Here is a 15828-nt window from a genome sequence, read left to right as displayed (position 1 = left end):
TCCTCCTTCCCAGAACTGGGACACAGGAGGAGGAAGGGGAGGGGTCATCAGGCTTCTTGATGAGTTATAGCCTCACTTGCATATTAGCTCTGCAGAGCATTGCTCACTCATTACAATCAGAGTTTGTGGCTCATCAGCCAGGGGCTGCAGTCACATGTTTTATGCCCTGCACAACTACAGCAAGAACTATAAGACGCTGAGCTACTAGGGGATGATAGCACCTCTTCCTTCTGTGAGTCCGGTGCCCCTGTAGCTCCCCCCCCCCGCCACCACCGCAGCAACCGCTGCCAGCCCAGAGCCCATGGCTCCCAGTCCTCCGGAATGGGCACAGTTCCTAGAACCTGGTGCTGGCTATGCAACATTGTCCTCACACCCCTCGGGGTCCCTGGACAGAACGCAGCCTGATGACACCTCTATAGAGGGTCCTTCTGATAAGAATCAGCCCTCTGCTTCACCGGTTGCAGATCAGAAAAAGGGCATAACTCCCATGGTTCTCCCTCTGGGGTACACAGATGGGGTTCTCCCACATGTTCCGTGGTCTCTGAGGAGCCGGAGGAAGGGGAATGATGTTTGTACCGGGATGATTCCTTGGTTTCAACCTCCCCGAGCGATCAAGATGCGATGGACTTATTGCAGCAATCAACCAAAACTCTGCATGTGGAAGATCTCCCATCCACTATTACTGACCCTGCGGTCTCCTTTAAAAGGGTGAAGAAACCTCAAAAAAAAAAAGGGATTTTCACGCCGCTTCGGTATCCATAAACTCATGGAGTCCCGGTACCCCTTTGGCTTAGCTGTCTCTAAGGGCTGGGCTGATCCGGCCTCGGTGGACCCTCACCCGGCTTCCGCCTGCCTGAAGGACCACTCCTGTCTTTTACTTGATGGATCCTCCTTCAAGGACCCGACAGACAGACAAGTGGAGCAGCTCGATCGCTCTGCCTCGAGGCCGCGGGTCCCTCTCCCCTTCCGTGTGGGTCGCACAGGCACCATGACTACCAGTTTCCCTCACAGATGTAACAGTTCACATTGCTGCGGCGGCAGAGTACCTCATGCAGGCCTCCCTCGGCGCTGCTACCTGCGCAGTTATTGCTGCCTCAAATACCATAGCCATTCGTAAGGCCCTCTGGTTCCGATAATGGAGAGCGGACTCTGTCTCTAAGAAGCCTCTCAGAGTACTCCTTTCCAGACCGATAGTTTGCCGATCTGGACAGGCTCTTTTTTTTTTTTTTTTTTGTCTGACGCCACGGGAGGAAGAGAGTACCTCCCTCCCCCAACTCTAGCCCAGGATGTTTTTTACTAGACACGCAGGGCCCGACCTTCTCAGCCCTCCCCGAGTCCACCTCGTCCTGGCAGTCTAGACAAAGACCGAGGAGTCTCGTCCTCCTCCATCTGGGCCGCCGCCTCAGACCACAAATGGGTGTGATACCTTGTGTCTTCCGGTTACCACATTGAATTCTGGATCCGATCCCCTGGTCAGTCTTTTCTCTCAAACCCCCCTAAAGGCTCCAAAACACCAGGAGGCCTTCTCCTCAGCAATCCACTCCCTCCAAACGGTGGGGGTGATGGTACCTGTTTCGGACGGCGAGAGGTTCAAGGCCTTCTATTCCAACCTCTCGTGGTCCTCAAAAAAGGACGGGTCAGTTCGTCCCATCCTGGACCTCTAACACCTGAGCAAACGTGCATGTAAGGAGATTCAGAATGGACTTCCTAGGGTCCATTAATACCTTTATGGTCGAAGGAGAATTCCTTGCCTTCCTATCAGGGACACGTACCTGCACATACCCATCGCTCCAGCTCACCAAAAGTTCCTTCCCTTCGCGGTTCAGGACTTTTTTTTTTCTTTCATTTGTGGCCTTAGCCTCGGCTCTGCCACAGCACCAAGGGTCTTAACTAAGGTCATGGCGGCCGCCATGAGTGGCTGTTCTGCCTTGGTTGGATGACCTCCTCATCAAGGGCTCAACCAGCGTGCAGATCTGTGGGCACCCTATCCCGCTTAGGGCGGCTTCTGACTCCAGTCAAATAATCCCCGGTCCCGTCAAAATGCGTCACCTCCCTGGGCATGTCCCTGGACACTTTTCAGGGCTTCATATTTTCCCCTCAAGACAAGGCGACTGCTCTACAAGAAGCGGTACACTGCCTTCTACGTACTCCTCTCGCTCCATACGATTCAGTACGAGAGTGCTAGGTAGGATAGCGACAGCTATAGAGGCAGTGCTGCTCGCTTAGCCACACCACCGCCCACTGCAGCTTGCGCTTCTAGCTGCCTGGGACAAGAGCCCCTTTTCTTTGGACGAACTTTTCACCTGACACCTTCAGTCAGGTATGCGCTTTGCTGGTGGCTTCAGTCCTCTTCCATATTGAGGAGTTTTTCTCCCCCCAAGTGGACTGGCTACTCCTGACCACAGACGCCAGCCTCTTAGTCTGGGGAGCAGCGTACTGGCTCCACACTGCTTCGGGACGTTGGACACCCCAGGAGTCTTCCCTTCCCAGAAATCATCCTGAAAATCAGCGCGATCTTCTCGCGCTCAGGTCATTCCCCCTTCTGCTAGAAGGTCGTTTGATTCGGGTCCAATTGGACAATGCAACAGCCTTGGCCTATGTCAATCGGCAGGGAGGTACCAGCAGCAAGACAGCTTATCTCGAGGTCCTCAGTATCCTCCCCTGGGCCAAATCGACGGGGGTCTGTGTTTTCAGCGTTACACATACCGGGAGTAGAGAACTGGGCGGCGGACCTTCTAAGTCGCCAAGGCCTGGCTGCCGGAGAGTGGTTTCTCCACCCAGAAGTGTTCCCACACATCTGCACTCACTGGAGTACACCAGACGTGGATCTAATTGCCTCAAGATTGAACGCAAAGGTACCCGCGTTCTTAGCCAGGTCACGTGATCCACAGTCCATTGGCGCGGATGCTCTAGTCTCCTGAAGTCATTTCAGTCTGCCTTACATGTTTTTCGCCTCTGCCCCTGCTGCCGCGAGTATTCAGGAAGATAAAGGCAGAAGGAGTCCCGGTGATACTAATAGCACCGGACTAGCCCAGGTGCGCCTGGTATGCTGAATTAGTACAATTGCTCATGGCACCTCGTAAGCATCCCAGACCTACTGACCCAAGGGTCCATTTCCCATCAGAACTCCAGAGCCCTGAAGCTGACGGCCTGGCCATTGAGACCTGTACTTTAACAAGAGCGAGATTCTCTCCTGCGGTCATCTCCACCATGTACAGTGCCCGAAAGCCGGCCTTCATCCCGTTTTTACCACCGTACGTGAAAAACTTTCCTTTCCCAGTGCAGGGAATCTAATGTCCAACTATGCCTCTGGCGATCCCCAGAATTCTTGATTTTTTATTTTTTTTTGCTGTCAGGTTGCAAAAGGCGTTGGCCCTCAGCTCCCTTAAGGGGCAGGTTTCATCTCTCTCAATATTCTATCAATACCGCCTAGCTTGTAATCCGCAAGTCAAGACTGTCCTCAAGGGTGTTTCCCATCTAGTTTCCTTGTATAAACGGTCGCTGGACCCATGGGACCTCAATCTCGTTTTGGACGGTATCCAGAGGTCCCCTTTTGAACCTCTTAAGGAATCTTCTCTTGCTCTTCTCTCCTGGAAGGTAACATTCTTAGTGGCGATTACGTCCATCAGACAAGTTTCGGAATTGACAGCACTCTCTTGCCGCGAACCCTTTCTGATCTTTCATCAGGACAAGGTGGTTCTACGCCCCCTTACGGATTTTCTTCCGAAGGTTACTTCCCCGTTTCATATGAACGAGGACATTGTTCTGCCTTCCTTTTGTCCACACCCAGTCCATAGGGTGGATAGGGTTCTATATTCGCTAGACCTTGTGAGGGCTCTCAGATATTACGTACCCAGGACAGCCCCTTTAGGAACATAGACTCCTTGTTCGTCATTCTTGAAAGGCCTAAGAAAGGAGAGGAAGCTTCATAGGCAACACTGGCTCGCTGGATTCGCTCTGTGATCCAGGAGGTCTACCGCTTGCAACTCAAGCCCATTCCTTTTGGGTTGCGGACTCATTCTACGCGAGCAGTTGGCGCCTCTTGGGCCATTAGGCATCAGGCTTCAGTGGAACAGAGGTGTAAGGCTGCGACCTGGTCTTGCCTACATACTGTTTCAAAGCATTACTGAGTCCATACCCAGGCTTCGGCTGAGGCGAACCTAGGTAGGAAAATTCTGCAAACGATAGTGGAGTACCTATCTCAGTAGGCGCTCCTGGCTATCTTGGACTGGTTCCTGGTCGTTGCGTTGTTTGTTTATTTACCCACCCATGGACTGCTTTAGGACGTCCCATGGTCCTGTGTCCCCCAATGAGGCATCAGAGAAAAACGGATTTTTGTGTACTCACCGTAAAATCGTTTTCTCTTAGCCATCATTGGGGGACACAGCACCCTCCCTTTTGCCCTGTTGGGCCTTAGCTTTTTTCTGTCTCAGTACTTTTTTGTTATGAGTATTCACTCACGTTTTTTGTTACTTGTTCTCCTACTGCTTGTGTACTAAAACTGAAGTAGCCTGGCTGGGCCAGGGGGTGTATACTGCAGGGGAGGAGCTAACATCTTTGCATCTACTTAGTGTCCTCCTATGGATAAGCAGCATAACACCCATGGTCCTGTGTCCCCCAATGATGGCTAAGAGAAAACGATTTTACGGTGAGTACACAAAAATCCGTTTTTCTTTTTTTATTCTTCTTTTCCTTCCGCCTTCTTTTTCTTCTTTTTTCCTTCCTGTTTTTTTTCTCCCTTTTTTTTTTTTTTTTTTCGCCTTCCCTTTTTTTTTTCCTCATTCCTTTTTTTCTTTTTTTATTCTTCTTTTCCTTCATCCTTTTTTTTCTTCTTTTTTTCCATTTTACTTTTTCCTTCCTGGGGTTTTTTTTTTCTCCTTCCTCTTCTCCTTTTTTTTTTTTTTTCCCTCATTCATTTTTTCTTCCTTTTTTTCTTTTTTCCTTCCTCCTCCGTTTTTTTTTTTCTTCTCTTTTGTTTGTTTTTGTTTCCCTTCTTCCTCCTTACCACTTATGCCAAGCTACATCCCAATGTTGATAATGGTCAAAGGATGGTGAATGTGGCTGTCGGCAGCAGTTCGGTCTTGTGTACGGCCAGGTATATTGTGTCATTGACTTGGCCGTTGCTGGATGTATTAGGATGTCAAAATTAGATTCTAAATTAATTCTGTAATTTATTCTAATTACTGATCTGCATTATAAATTTTTGTCTTGTTCCGCACTGACAGCGGCATCTACAGCAAAGTACAATGAATATGAAAATATAGAGTTAATGTGCAATATTTTACGTAGCTATAACAACTTTGGCAGGAGACAAAACGTGGTCGAAAGGGTAAGGGAAGGTGACGGAGCAATAAGACTCTAGGTGATGTAGGGTGGGTACACTGTGTGGGTCAGGCAGCTTCAGGGCCTGGTGGTGGTGGGCACCGCAGTTTGGATGAGGGGGGATCACTGCACATTGCCAAAGGGGGGAGGTGGTGACACAGTTCGGGTGAGGGGATCACGTCACCTGGTCAGTGTGTGGTGTGGGGGTAAGTGCGAGGTAATACAGAGTTTGGTGGAGGATATTCTGCCATACCATGTAGATGAGAATTTTCTGAGAACCCGTCACTGTTTGATACATGGTAGGACCCTGTTCACATCTCGTTACTGGCCTCGGCTTAGTGCCTAGGTCAGGTTGATTCCATTAATCCTACAGTGGCCTCCGTCCAGCTGTCTCCTATTACCTACATTAGTTTTGAGCAGACTAGGCCAGCCACATATGATTTTCCTTACGGTCTTCAACTGTATTCTTCTCTCATCTTCTTGCAGATAAATCTCTTGAGAATATGGTGCCTCGTCCTCGCTTGGAGTCTTTGAGCTCTGTAGAAGAAGACGACTATGATACCTTGACGGACATAGAGTCCGATAAGAATGTTATTAGAACAAAGGTAAATCAGAGACAGTGAGAGGGAGGGGGGGGGAGGTGTTACGTTCTTGGAGCCTGAAACCACTTTTTAAAACTTTAGTAATACTGCGCATCAACCTCCTATTGACCAGAATGGGAGGCGGATGTGCAGTACCCGGCCACGGACACGATCAGAAGACTGAGCAGCTCCGGAGCTGAGAGCTTCCTGCTGCCAACACCACCGAAAACAGCTAATCGGCGGGGGTGCGGGGAGTCGGACCCCAGCCGATCAGGCATTGATGACTTATCCTAAGGATAGGCCAGCAATGTTAAAGTAGTTTGCGCCTGTATGGGTGTAAGATTATATAATTTCTGCTTCTAATCATTTTGTTGTGTTTTCTAATGGGGAGAGCGGATATTTCCATTCATAAATGTGCTTTTTGTTTTTCAGAAATTTCTGTGCGTTGCTGATCTGGCAAGAAAAGACAAGCGCGTGATGAGAAAAAAATACCAAATCTATTTCTGGTGAGGAATTGCAAGCCCTGCCTGCCTATATTATAGTCATTTCATGTACATTAATGCCCAAACAGATCTCTTTAACCCCTTTCTGCTGTTGGCTTTCTAGTCATTGACTTGAAACAGAACGGAGACAGAAAGTGTATTCGAGATTTTCTCCGTCCACGTCTGCTGCTCTTTGTGTAGTCCATCGTGTCCGGATCCTTCATACTGAATATATGGTCTTGCTGTACGGTCCATGCCTCATTGCTTGTGTCTTTATTTACAGGAACATCTCCACTATTGCGGTGTTCTACGCTTTACCCGTCGTGCAGCTCGTTATAACTTATCAGACGGTAAGAGAATAGGGGAGAATGAACGCTATACGTGCACACCCATGCAGTTATAACACCTTTTTTCCCTTGTCTCTAGGTGGTGAATGTAACTGGGAATCAGGATATTTGCTATTATAACTTTTTGTGTGCCCATCCCCTTGGATCTTTGAGGTACGTTATTAGTACCTCCTTGCCTGGGGGTATTAAAGAATATTGTATATTTTTCATTATTTTCTTTACACATAAAAAAAAATATATATACCGTATTTTTCGGGTTATAAGACTCCCTTTTCCTCCCAAACATTTGGGAGGAAAATGAGGGGTGTGTCTTATAATCTGAATGTAGTTTACCGGGAGTGGTGGAGAAGGGTCACAGGAGGCAGGGGAGATGCTGTGCTGCCGGCGGTGAGGCGGGGGCCGACATTCTGAAAATGTTGACAGTGTGGTCTTCAAATAATGGCGCCCGGAGTCAGTGCATGCGCAGATGGAGCTCTTGGCTCAAGATCTCATCGGCGCACACGCTGCCTGTGGCGCATTGATTCCCTGCACCAGACTTGAGGAAAATGGCGCCCAAAGTTGGTGCGTGCACAGATGAGATGTTTAATACTGTATACTGTGTGATAGTTCTTGTAAATACAAGCAATTTTGCAATTCAGTGCTTTTTAAAATTTTCATTCATTCTTGAGATATTAACTTTTTTTTGCACATGTGTGTTTATACCATGTTGCCTAGAAGACCGACCAATGCTGCTAGACCGCAGGACATGCTCAATGCTGACAGGCTCTTTTCTATTGAGCTTGTAGGAACCGTACTAAAGCGCACAGTGCTAACAAGTTGGACAGTAGCGGTGGTTGGTGTACATAACAAGCTGTCTATCTCACGAACTGCATTGGCTTGCAAAAGTGCTTGTCGTTTTTACAAGCAGTATCTGATTATCAGATATTATTCATCTATGAAGACTGGAATAACCCTTTAAATTCAGCAATTTATGCGGTTACCTTGAGCATGATTGCCTGATTATTGAATTCTCCAATAATGTTTTGGGGTCACATAGGACATTTTTCGGAATCAATCTGTTCATGTACAGTAGGATGGACTAAGGGGGGCCCTCAAATGCATCAGGGTAAAATCGTCAGAACAAGGAACAACCATATTTAGAATGATTGATTCGGAGTGATGAATTTCACCATCCAGTCTTGTTCCTGTCCCTGGAGATAGACAGACAGCCACCACCAGGTATCTGACAGCCCCTTACTGCCCTCTCACCGCACTGAAAACTTTTTTTTAAGCAGGAGGCAGGAAGACGTGTGTGTGTGTGTGTGTGTGTGTGTGTGTGTGTGTTACCCTAACTGATCGCTCAAGCAGGAGGCAGGGAGACGTGTGTGTGTGTTACCCTAACTGATCACTCAAGCAGGAGGCAGGGAGACGTGTGTGTGTGTGTGTGTTCCCTTAACTGATCACTCAAGCAGGAGGCAGGGAGACGTGTGTGTGTGTGTGTGTTACCCTAACTGATCACTCAAGCAGGAGGCAGGGAGACGTGTGTGTGTGTGTGTGTGTGTGTGTGTGTGTTACCCTAAGTGATCACTCAAGCAGGAGGCAGGGAGACGTGTGTGTGTGTGTGTGTGTGTGTGTGTTCCCTTAACTGATCACTCAAGCAGGAGGCAGGGAGACGTGTGTGTGTGTGTGTGTGTGTGTGTGTGTGTGTGTGTGTGTGTTCCTTTAACTGAACTCTTTCAAGCAGGAGGCAGGGAGACGTGTGTGTGTGTGTCTGTGCACTCCTGACCGCTGTTTGTCATCTGTCGGCAGTTTGAGACTCCACATCTCAAAAAATAGTCTAACACTTTGGAGATTTCCAGGACCCTCCTAAAAACATTTGTGTTTTAGCCCACTGGTAAGATCACTACCATGTGTGTCACTAACTGTGACATTAGTGTATGGTTTGGTTTTTGTATATATTTTTTTTTTTTATGTTTTTCTATAATTCTTTCTTTTTTTCTCCAGCGCTTTTAACAACATCCTCAGTAACCTGGGCTACATCATGTTGGGTTTACTTTTCCTCATCATTGTGCTCCAGAGAGAACTCCGTCACAACCGCAGCCGCTTCTACACAAAGGGGCAGGTGGAGGTAAGGACGAGCCGCCTGGTTCTATAATATGTACATTTTATAACTGACTACCAATACGGGCTCATGCCTGGGTTGTTGGAGTTCTCCCAGCAACAGATTCACTGCTGAATATTTTACCTTGCTTGTCACTTATTTTATTTTTCTTCATCGTTCCTTATGGGAGACCCAGACCATGGGTGTATAGCTTCTGCCTCCGGAGGACACACAAAGTACTACACTAAAAAGTGTAGCTCCTCCCTCCGAGCATATACACCCCCTGGATAACCAAATCTAGCCAGTTCAATGCTTTGTGTTCAGGAGGCCCAGATCCACACATGCATTCTCATATGATTTCTGATTTTAAAGAGTTGGAAGAAAAGCGGGTCCAAGCTGGACTCCCGGCATGTCCCTTCTCACCCCACTGTGTCGGCGGTGTTGTTAAGGTTGATTTCAAGGCTGGAGCCTTTCATGCCGCGCTCCTTCACCATCCCTCGGGCTCTGGCTTGAAGTGGGAGCCAGCACGGTTCTCACTGCTTTGCAGGAGACCGGTCTCCATCCACAGCCCTTTCAGGACCCTCCCGGACGGAGCACTCATCCCTCAGGGACCTGGCCCTGCATCTCATAAGCTAAGTATTGAGACGTTTTTGAGGGGTCCCTTGTACATTTATTTTGGGGAGAGTGTGTTATTTAACTTTGCTGTGATTTCCGGCCGGTTCTCTGGTTTTCACCTGAGAACCGCGCCGAGGGTGCCTGCTCGTCGGCCGCATGGAAAAATTTAGGCCCCGGCTTCGGCTGCGGCCTACTTTCGTTTTCACTGCCCCTGCATGTCAGTCATGCAGAGGGACAGTGCGGCGCCGCCCACCAGCCGTTCAGCCCAGGGGAGGACACTCCTATCTGAGGAGATGTTTCCCTCCCCTGGATATCTCCTTGGTCCTCCGGTTCCCGCTCTTGGACTAGGCCCCGCCCCCCTCCTCCCTCCGGCGCCATTTTATCAGCGTTCTCACACTGATCGGCGCTGGCTGCTGCATCTCTGCAACCTGTCTGGGGGTCCGAGCTGTGGAATCCGGAGGGCACACAAAACTGTCTGGTAAGCCACAACCTCTGGTTGTGGACTTCCTTATACACTCTCTGGGGGTCATTCTGAAGGAGTGTGTTCTTTACTGCAGAGCCTCCACCTCAGCAGCATGTCTCACACTAGGAGCAAGGCTGCAAGGCTGTACTCAATATGCACTGCATGTAAGCTCGTACTGCCTGAACCGAGCACATATCCACATTGTGATGCCTGCTCTAACATGGTGGTGCCTCAGCCTGGAGTCTCCCCAGTGGTCCCTCCGGCTGCTCCGGCCCCGGTGGCTGAACCCCCGGCTTGGGTAGAATCGTTTTCTAAGGCTATCTCCCAGTCCTTTGCCGACTCCATGGGACAGCTGTCCCGGACTTTGCTGAGCATGCATCAGCCCCCTTCTCAGGGCGCCTCTGCTGCTCCGACTCGCTCTGCAGAGCTCACAGAGGATTCTTCATCTGCTCCCAGACCCCGTCCTCCTAAAAGGAGACGCAGGGTCCCCTCTCCTTCCTCGTCCCGCGGCTCCGATTCACGAGCCGACTCGCAGGACGAGGAGGATGTCTTTACTGGGGGCTCGGACGCTACCTCCATGTGCCCCATTGATCTGACCGAGGGTGATGCGGATGTTAGTGATTTGATTGCGTCCATTAATTCTGTACTGGACCTCAACCCGCCAGTATCAGAGGAGCAACCCTCTCTGGCAGAAAAGCACCAGTTTACCTTGCCTAAGAGAACAAGGAGTGTGTTCTTTAACCACTCCAGTTTTCAAGCCACTGTGTCCAAGTCCAGAGCCTGTCCTGACAAACGCTTCCCAAAGCGTGGTTCTTTTTTTTTTTTTTTTTTTTATCATAAAGGTTTTTATTGAGTTTTCAGAAAAATACAAACTTCTCATACAACAACATCAAGAACAGGAGCATTGAGTAGCAAGAGGTGGAATAGCCTCGAGCCATTATCAGAATATCAATCTGGGACATTAAATACCCCTTACAACAACAACCTGAACATAGGAGCAGGGAGGGAGGGGGGAAAGAAAGGGGGTGGGGGAAGCAGCTCTACAAGACATTCTTAGGCATAATCAATTTATTTATGGTGTAGGTGTCGGTATCTGGGGGAGGGCCGTTGCATAAAGGGAAGTGGCCCACGGGTGCCATTGTTTAAGTCTCACCGTTCTCTTCTCTAGGTTGGGGGCCAAGTTGGTTTCGTATAGCCAGTGTAGGTTGATCCTCTCAATTAGATCTCTTTTTGTAGGGGGGCTCACCGACCTCCACTTGTATGCCACACAGTACCTGCCAGCTATGAGAATGTGAGAAATGATGTTTTTTAAAAGATCCGGGATCCCATCTAAGCCAATGTGTAGCACCGCTAAGGTTGGGTTTGGAGAAAGGCGGAGACTAGTAACCTCATGGATTAGATTGAACACCTCCTGCCAGAAGTTAGATAACTTAGGGCAAAACCACCACATATGACATAAGGTGCCCCTGTGGTTGCAGCCCCTCCAGCACAGTGGTGACACATGTGGGGAAAAAGAAGCCAGTTTAGTAGGGGAGTTGTACCACCTCAGATGAACCTTTTTTAATTGCTCTATATGATTGAGACAAGAAGAGAACTTGTGGATCCATTTTGAGGCCGCGAACCATTCTTGCGGCGGAAGCGGAGAAGCTAGATCTTTTTCCCATTTGAGCATATACGGCAATTGTTTGTCCGGTTGTGGGGAGTTTAGCATATTATGGATATATGAAAGGCCTTTGATTTTGCTATTTTGAAAGAATTTTTTAATTGAGGCGTGGTCAGCTGTCGTGGGAGCCGGGAGATGAGGAGCGGACTGAAGAAAGTGACGTATTTGAAAAAACTGGAATAGACTGTGTCGGGGAAGGTTAAATTTATCACACATTTCTGAGTACGGGAGTAGGACGCCTTCTCTATAGAGATCTGCTAGGGTGATTGGACCTCCACGTGTCCAGGCGGCAAGATTCAAGTTTGGAATGAAGGCTTCTAGCGATCTAAGGGGAATGCTGGGACCTAAAGCATGTGACACTGGCTTGCTCCACAAGGACCAAGCTTTCTTTAGAGCTGCTGTGGTGGGTAGAAGATCGCCGGGGGGCGAAGGGGTTAGGAGCAGGGAGTCTATGAATTGTTTAGGGGAGTGGACCTGTGCCCAGGTGTACTCAATCTGTAACCATCTTAAGTCTGAATCATTCCTCCACCAATCTCGAGCCGGTTCCAGGATAGCGGCTCTGTGGTATGTTAGAATATTAGGAATACCCATTCCTCCACCACTTAACGGGGCATGCATGCATCTCGGGGCTATTCTAGGTTTTTTCCCAGCCCATATAAATTTACTCATTAGCGAATGAATTTTGGTGAGATACCGTTGCGGAATTGTTAGGGGCAGGCACCGAAGTAAGTAGATAATTTTTGGGAGGCAGATCATTTTAAAGGTCTGCATTCTCGCCACCCAAGAGAGCGGGAGAAGAGAAAGGCGAGTAAGTTCTCTATCCAGTGAGGTGTGCAGGGTCAGCAGATTTTTCCGGATCACGGAGTGTAGCGGGGCCAGTATAATACCCAGGTAGGGGATACCCTCGTCTTCCCATTTGAAAGGGTAAAGATGAGAAAGAGTGGCTCTAGTTGAGGCGGGCAGGAAGAGCGGAAAAATTAAGGACTTGGTAATATTAAGCTTGTAATACGAGACTTGAGCGAAGGAGGACAGGATCTCCATTACGTGTTTTAGGGACACCTCTACATTAGTGCAGGATAAAATCACATCATCCGCATATAGACTGATCACATGGTTTGTACTCCCCACTCGAATCCCCGAGATCCGAGGGCATTCACGGATAGTCTGCGCCAGAGGCTCTATAGCAAGGGCATAGATGATAGGGGAGAGCGGACACCCCTGGCGTGTCCCATTGGATAATTCAAAACTCCGAGATATAAATCCGGATGCCAGAACTTTGGCGTTAGGGTTAGAGTATAGTGCCATTATGGCGGTAAGTATGGGGCCTTCAAATCCAAACTTGGCCAGTACAGATTTCAGATATCCCCAGTGCACCCTGTCAAACGCCTTCTCTGCGTCCAAGGACAGGAATACACTGGGGATTTTCCTCCCCTCAGCCACCGCAATCAGGTCCAGCATACGTCTCGTCCCATCTTTCGCCTGCCTCCCCGCCACAAACCCCACTTGATCCGGGGAAATCAGTGATGGAAGGACTTTATGTATTCTAGCTGAGATTATTTTGGCGTACAATTTTAAGTCGCAGTTTAGGAGGGATATTGGCCTGAAGTTTCCTGGTGATGTAGGGGGTTTTCCTGGCTTTGGCAGGGTAGTTATAATGGCCTCTAGATTATTTGGTGAAATATCTGCTGTGGCTCGCCAAGAGGAGAAAAGTCTCAGGAGGAAAGGAGACAGGGTTTCAGTGAATTGCCTATAATAGGAGTTAGTGAGGCCGTCTGGGCCTGGAGCTGAATTTCTTTTGGCTGTGATCACCGCCTGGCGAACCTCTTCCAGGGAGAAAGGGGAATTTAGTTGCTCTAGATGTACTGTAGATAACCGAGGAAGATTAATATTGTTTAAGAAGGAATTAATTGCCGATTGGGTAGGCTTTGGGGCAGTGGGGTCATTTTTAAGGTTGTAGAGAGACTGATAAAAATCAGCGAATGCATTGGCTATTTCCGTTGGGTTGCGTATTGTGGCATTAGAACCCGTCACGAGGTATTCAATTTTGTTTTGCATTTCTCGTTTTTTAACCCTCCTGGCTAGTAAGGCACCCGCCCTGTCACCCATCATATAGTACCGCTGTTTGAGGGATCTTAAATTTTTCTCATAGTCTACCATCAGCAATTGGCGGAGCTGTGTTCTTAGTTTCCTGAGTTCGTCAGATGTTGACATGTTTGGGGCAGATTTATTGTGGGCTTCTAAAAGCGCTATGTGGGACAGTAGAGCTTTGGAAGTTGCCTGACGCCTCCTTTTCTCCCTAGTGGCAATTTTGATGAATGACCCCCTAATAAAGGCCTTGTGTGCAGACCATAGCGTTTCCTCTGTCACCTCCTTGTTGTCATTAAATTTAAAAAACTCTGCGAGGTCGGCCTGCAACTCCTCAGAGAGTTGTCTACAGGCCAGGAGGGAGTCATTCATGCGCCACCGGGTAAAAACGGGCGTGCGGCTTTGCTCCTGGACTGTCAGGTATATGGGGGCATGGTCCGACCAAGCTATAAGTCCAATTTTTGAATCTGAGCAATCCAAAATAAGTGAGCTTTCAACCAGAAAGTAGTCCAATCTGCTGTATGAGGTGAACCGAGGTGAGAAGAATGTGTAGTCCCTCTCATTTGCATGTTGGTATCTCCATATATCATGGAGATGCCTTTCTGAAATTATTGTGCTCATTTCCTTCCTCTTTACAGCAGTATTGGAGCAATCCAGAGTGCTGGACATTAACATGTTAAAATCCCCGCAGATTATTTGCTTACCCTCTGTAACGGATGAAAGCTTGGAAAGAAACCTCCGCAGAAAGCTGATCTGACCAGAGTTGGGGGCGTAAAGGGTTGCAATAGTATACTTAGATCCATTTATGGAGCAATTAATAATGGCGTATCTACCTTCAGGGTCTAAATGTTGGGAATGTAGTGTGAACGCAACAGTATTTTTTACACAAATGAATACTCCAGCCTTTTTTTTTTTTTCCCACAAGCCAGCAGTATGAAAGGAAATTTAGCATTATTTAACCTGTGCGAGTCCCCCTGGAGGAGATGAGACTCTTGACCACAAATCACGTCACATTTGGATTTAACCACTTCCCGCCAAAACATGGATCTCTTGGCCGGCGAGTTCAGGCCCCTAACATTTATAGACATACAGTTCAGTACCATTGTACATGAAAAAAAGTCTCTTGCCTAGAGCTGCGGGGGGAGAAAGGAAGGTTAGGCAGGAAAGAGGTAACACTGACAACATTAACATCACTAACATTACTGATGTAGGGAGCATCAGTCCACATAGAAAAAAAGCCCAAAAAGGGGGCCTGCGGTATGGTGGAAATGTACCGCCATGGGGGCTCAGGGTCCTGGTTGAACAGAACCAGCGGACCTTAAAAGTAGCAACTAAGTCTCAGCCGCGACTCAGACATATCACATAACTCACGCGATGGACCAATCTTCATTCACTTTATCCCTTTAGGATGATCCTGTGGCTCTTGGAGATCTGGCCGGGAGATTTGCCATGTTCCATGAGGATAGGAGCTTTGCCAACTGTTGTGGGGAATGGCAGACGTGGGTGTTTCCTGCACGGAAAAGCAGGATCTTTACAGGGAAACCCCATCTATAGGATATAGCTTCATCCCTGAGAATTTTGGTATAAGGGGCAAATTCCCTCCTTTTTGCCAGGGTTCCTGCAGACAGATCCGGAAAAATGGACAGGTGCTGGAATTGCTCAGACAGAGGCGGCCTCCTTCTCAGGGCTTGCAGCAGGGCTTCTTTGGTCTTGTAAAAGTGCAGGCGAGCCAAAGTGTCCCGGGGGGCATCAGCACTGAGGGATTTAGGCTTAGGGACTCTGTGTATTCTGTCCACCAGGAAATCAGTTGCAGACAGGTCTGGGAGCAGCTCCTGCAGCAAGGAGCCTAGAAAGCTCTGCAGCCCCTTGTCTGGTATGGCCTCTGGAATTCCTCTGATTCTTATGTTGTTTCTGCGGGACCTGTCCTCTAAATCCAAGACCTTGGTATGGAGCTTTTGCACTTGTTCCTCCAGTGCTGCATTGGCATCAATGAGGCTATTGTGTGACTTTGTCAGCTCCTGCATTTTAGTTTCAATGTGTGCTGTGCGACTGCCTATGGCAGTGATATCTCCCCTCAGCTCAGCCACCATATCTTTCCAATCCTGCTGCAGTGATGAGCGAAGGGCACTGAGCAGTTTCTGCATGGTACCTTTGGTAAGCGGTATATCTGCAGCGTCTGTGTCCAAGTCT

General features: G+C 48.5%; 1 protein-coding gene across 4 annotated transcripts in view; it reads left to right on the top strand.

Annotated features, from left to right (window-relative positions):
• The window catches only part of SIDT2 (SID1 transmembrane family member 2), a 118466-nt gene that overhangs the window by 76857 nt on the left and 25781 nt on the right, over positions 1–15828 (top strand). For all 4 annotated transcript variants that reach the window (XM_075328338.1, XM_075328336.1, XM_075328335.1 and 1 more), the window contains 5 exons: positions 5809–5927; positions 6336–6409; positions 6669–6735; positions 6812–6885; positions 8716–8839. In XM_075328338.1, the coding sequence (XP_075184453.1) occupies positions 5809–5927; positions 6336–6409; positions 6669–6735; positions 6812–6885; positions 8716–8839 (458 nt within the window). The remainder of the gene's footprint in view (positions 1–5808; positions 5928–6335; positions 6410–6668; positions 6736–6811; positions 6886–8715; positions 8840–15828) is intronic.

The sequence above is a fragment of the Anomaloglossus baeobatrachus genome, chromosome 11 (genome assembly GCF_048569485.1).
Source record: "Anomaloglossus baeobatrachus isolate aAnoBae1 chromosome 11, aAnoBae1.hap1, whole genome shotgun sequence".
NCBI lineage: Eukaryota > Metazoa > Chordata > Amphibia > Anura > Aromobatidae > Anomaloglossus > Anomaloglossus baeobatrachus.
This window is presented reverse-complemented; position numbering and strand designations above follow the sequence as displayed.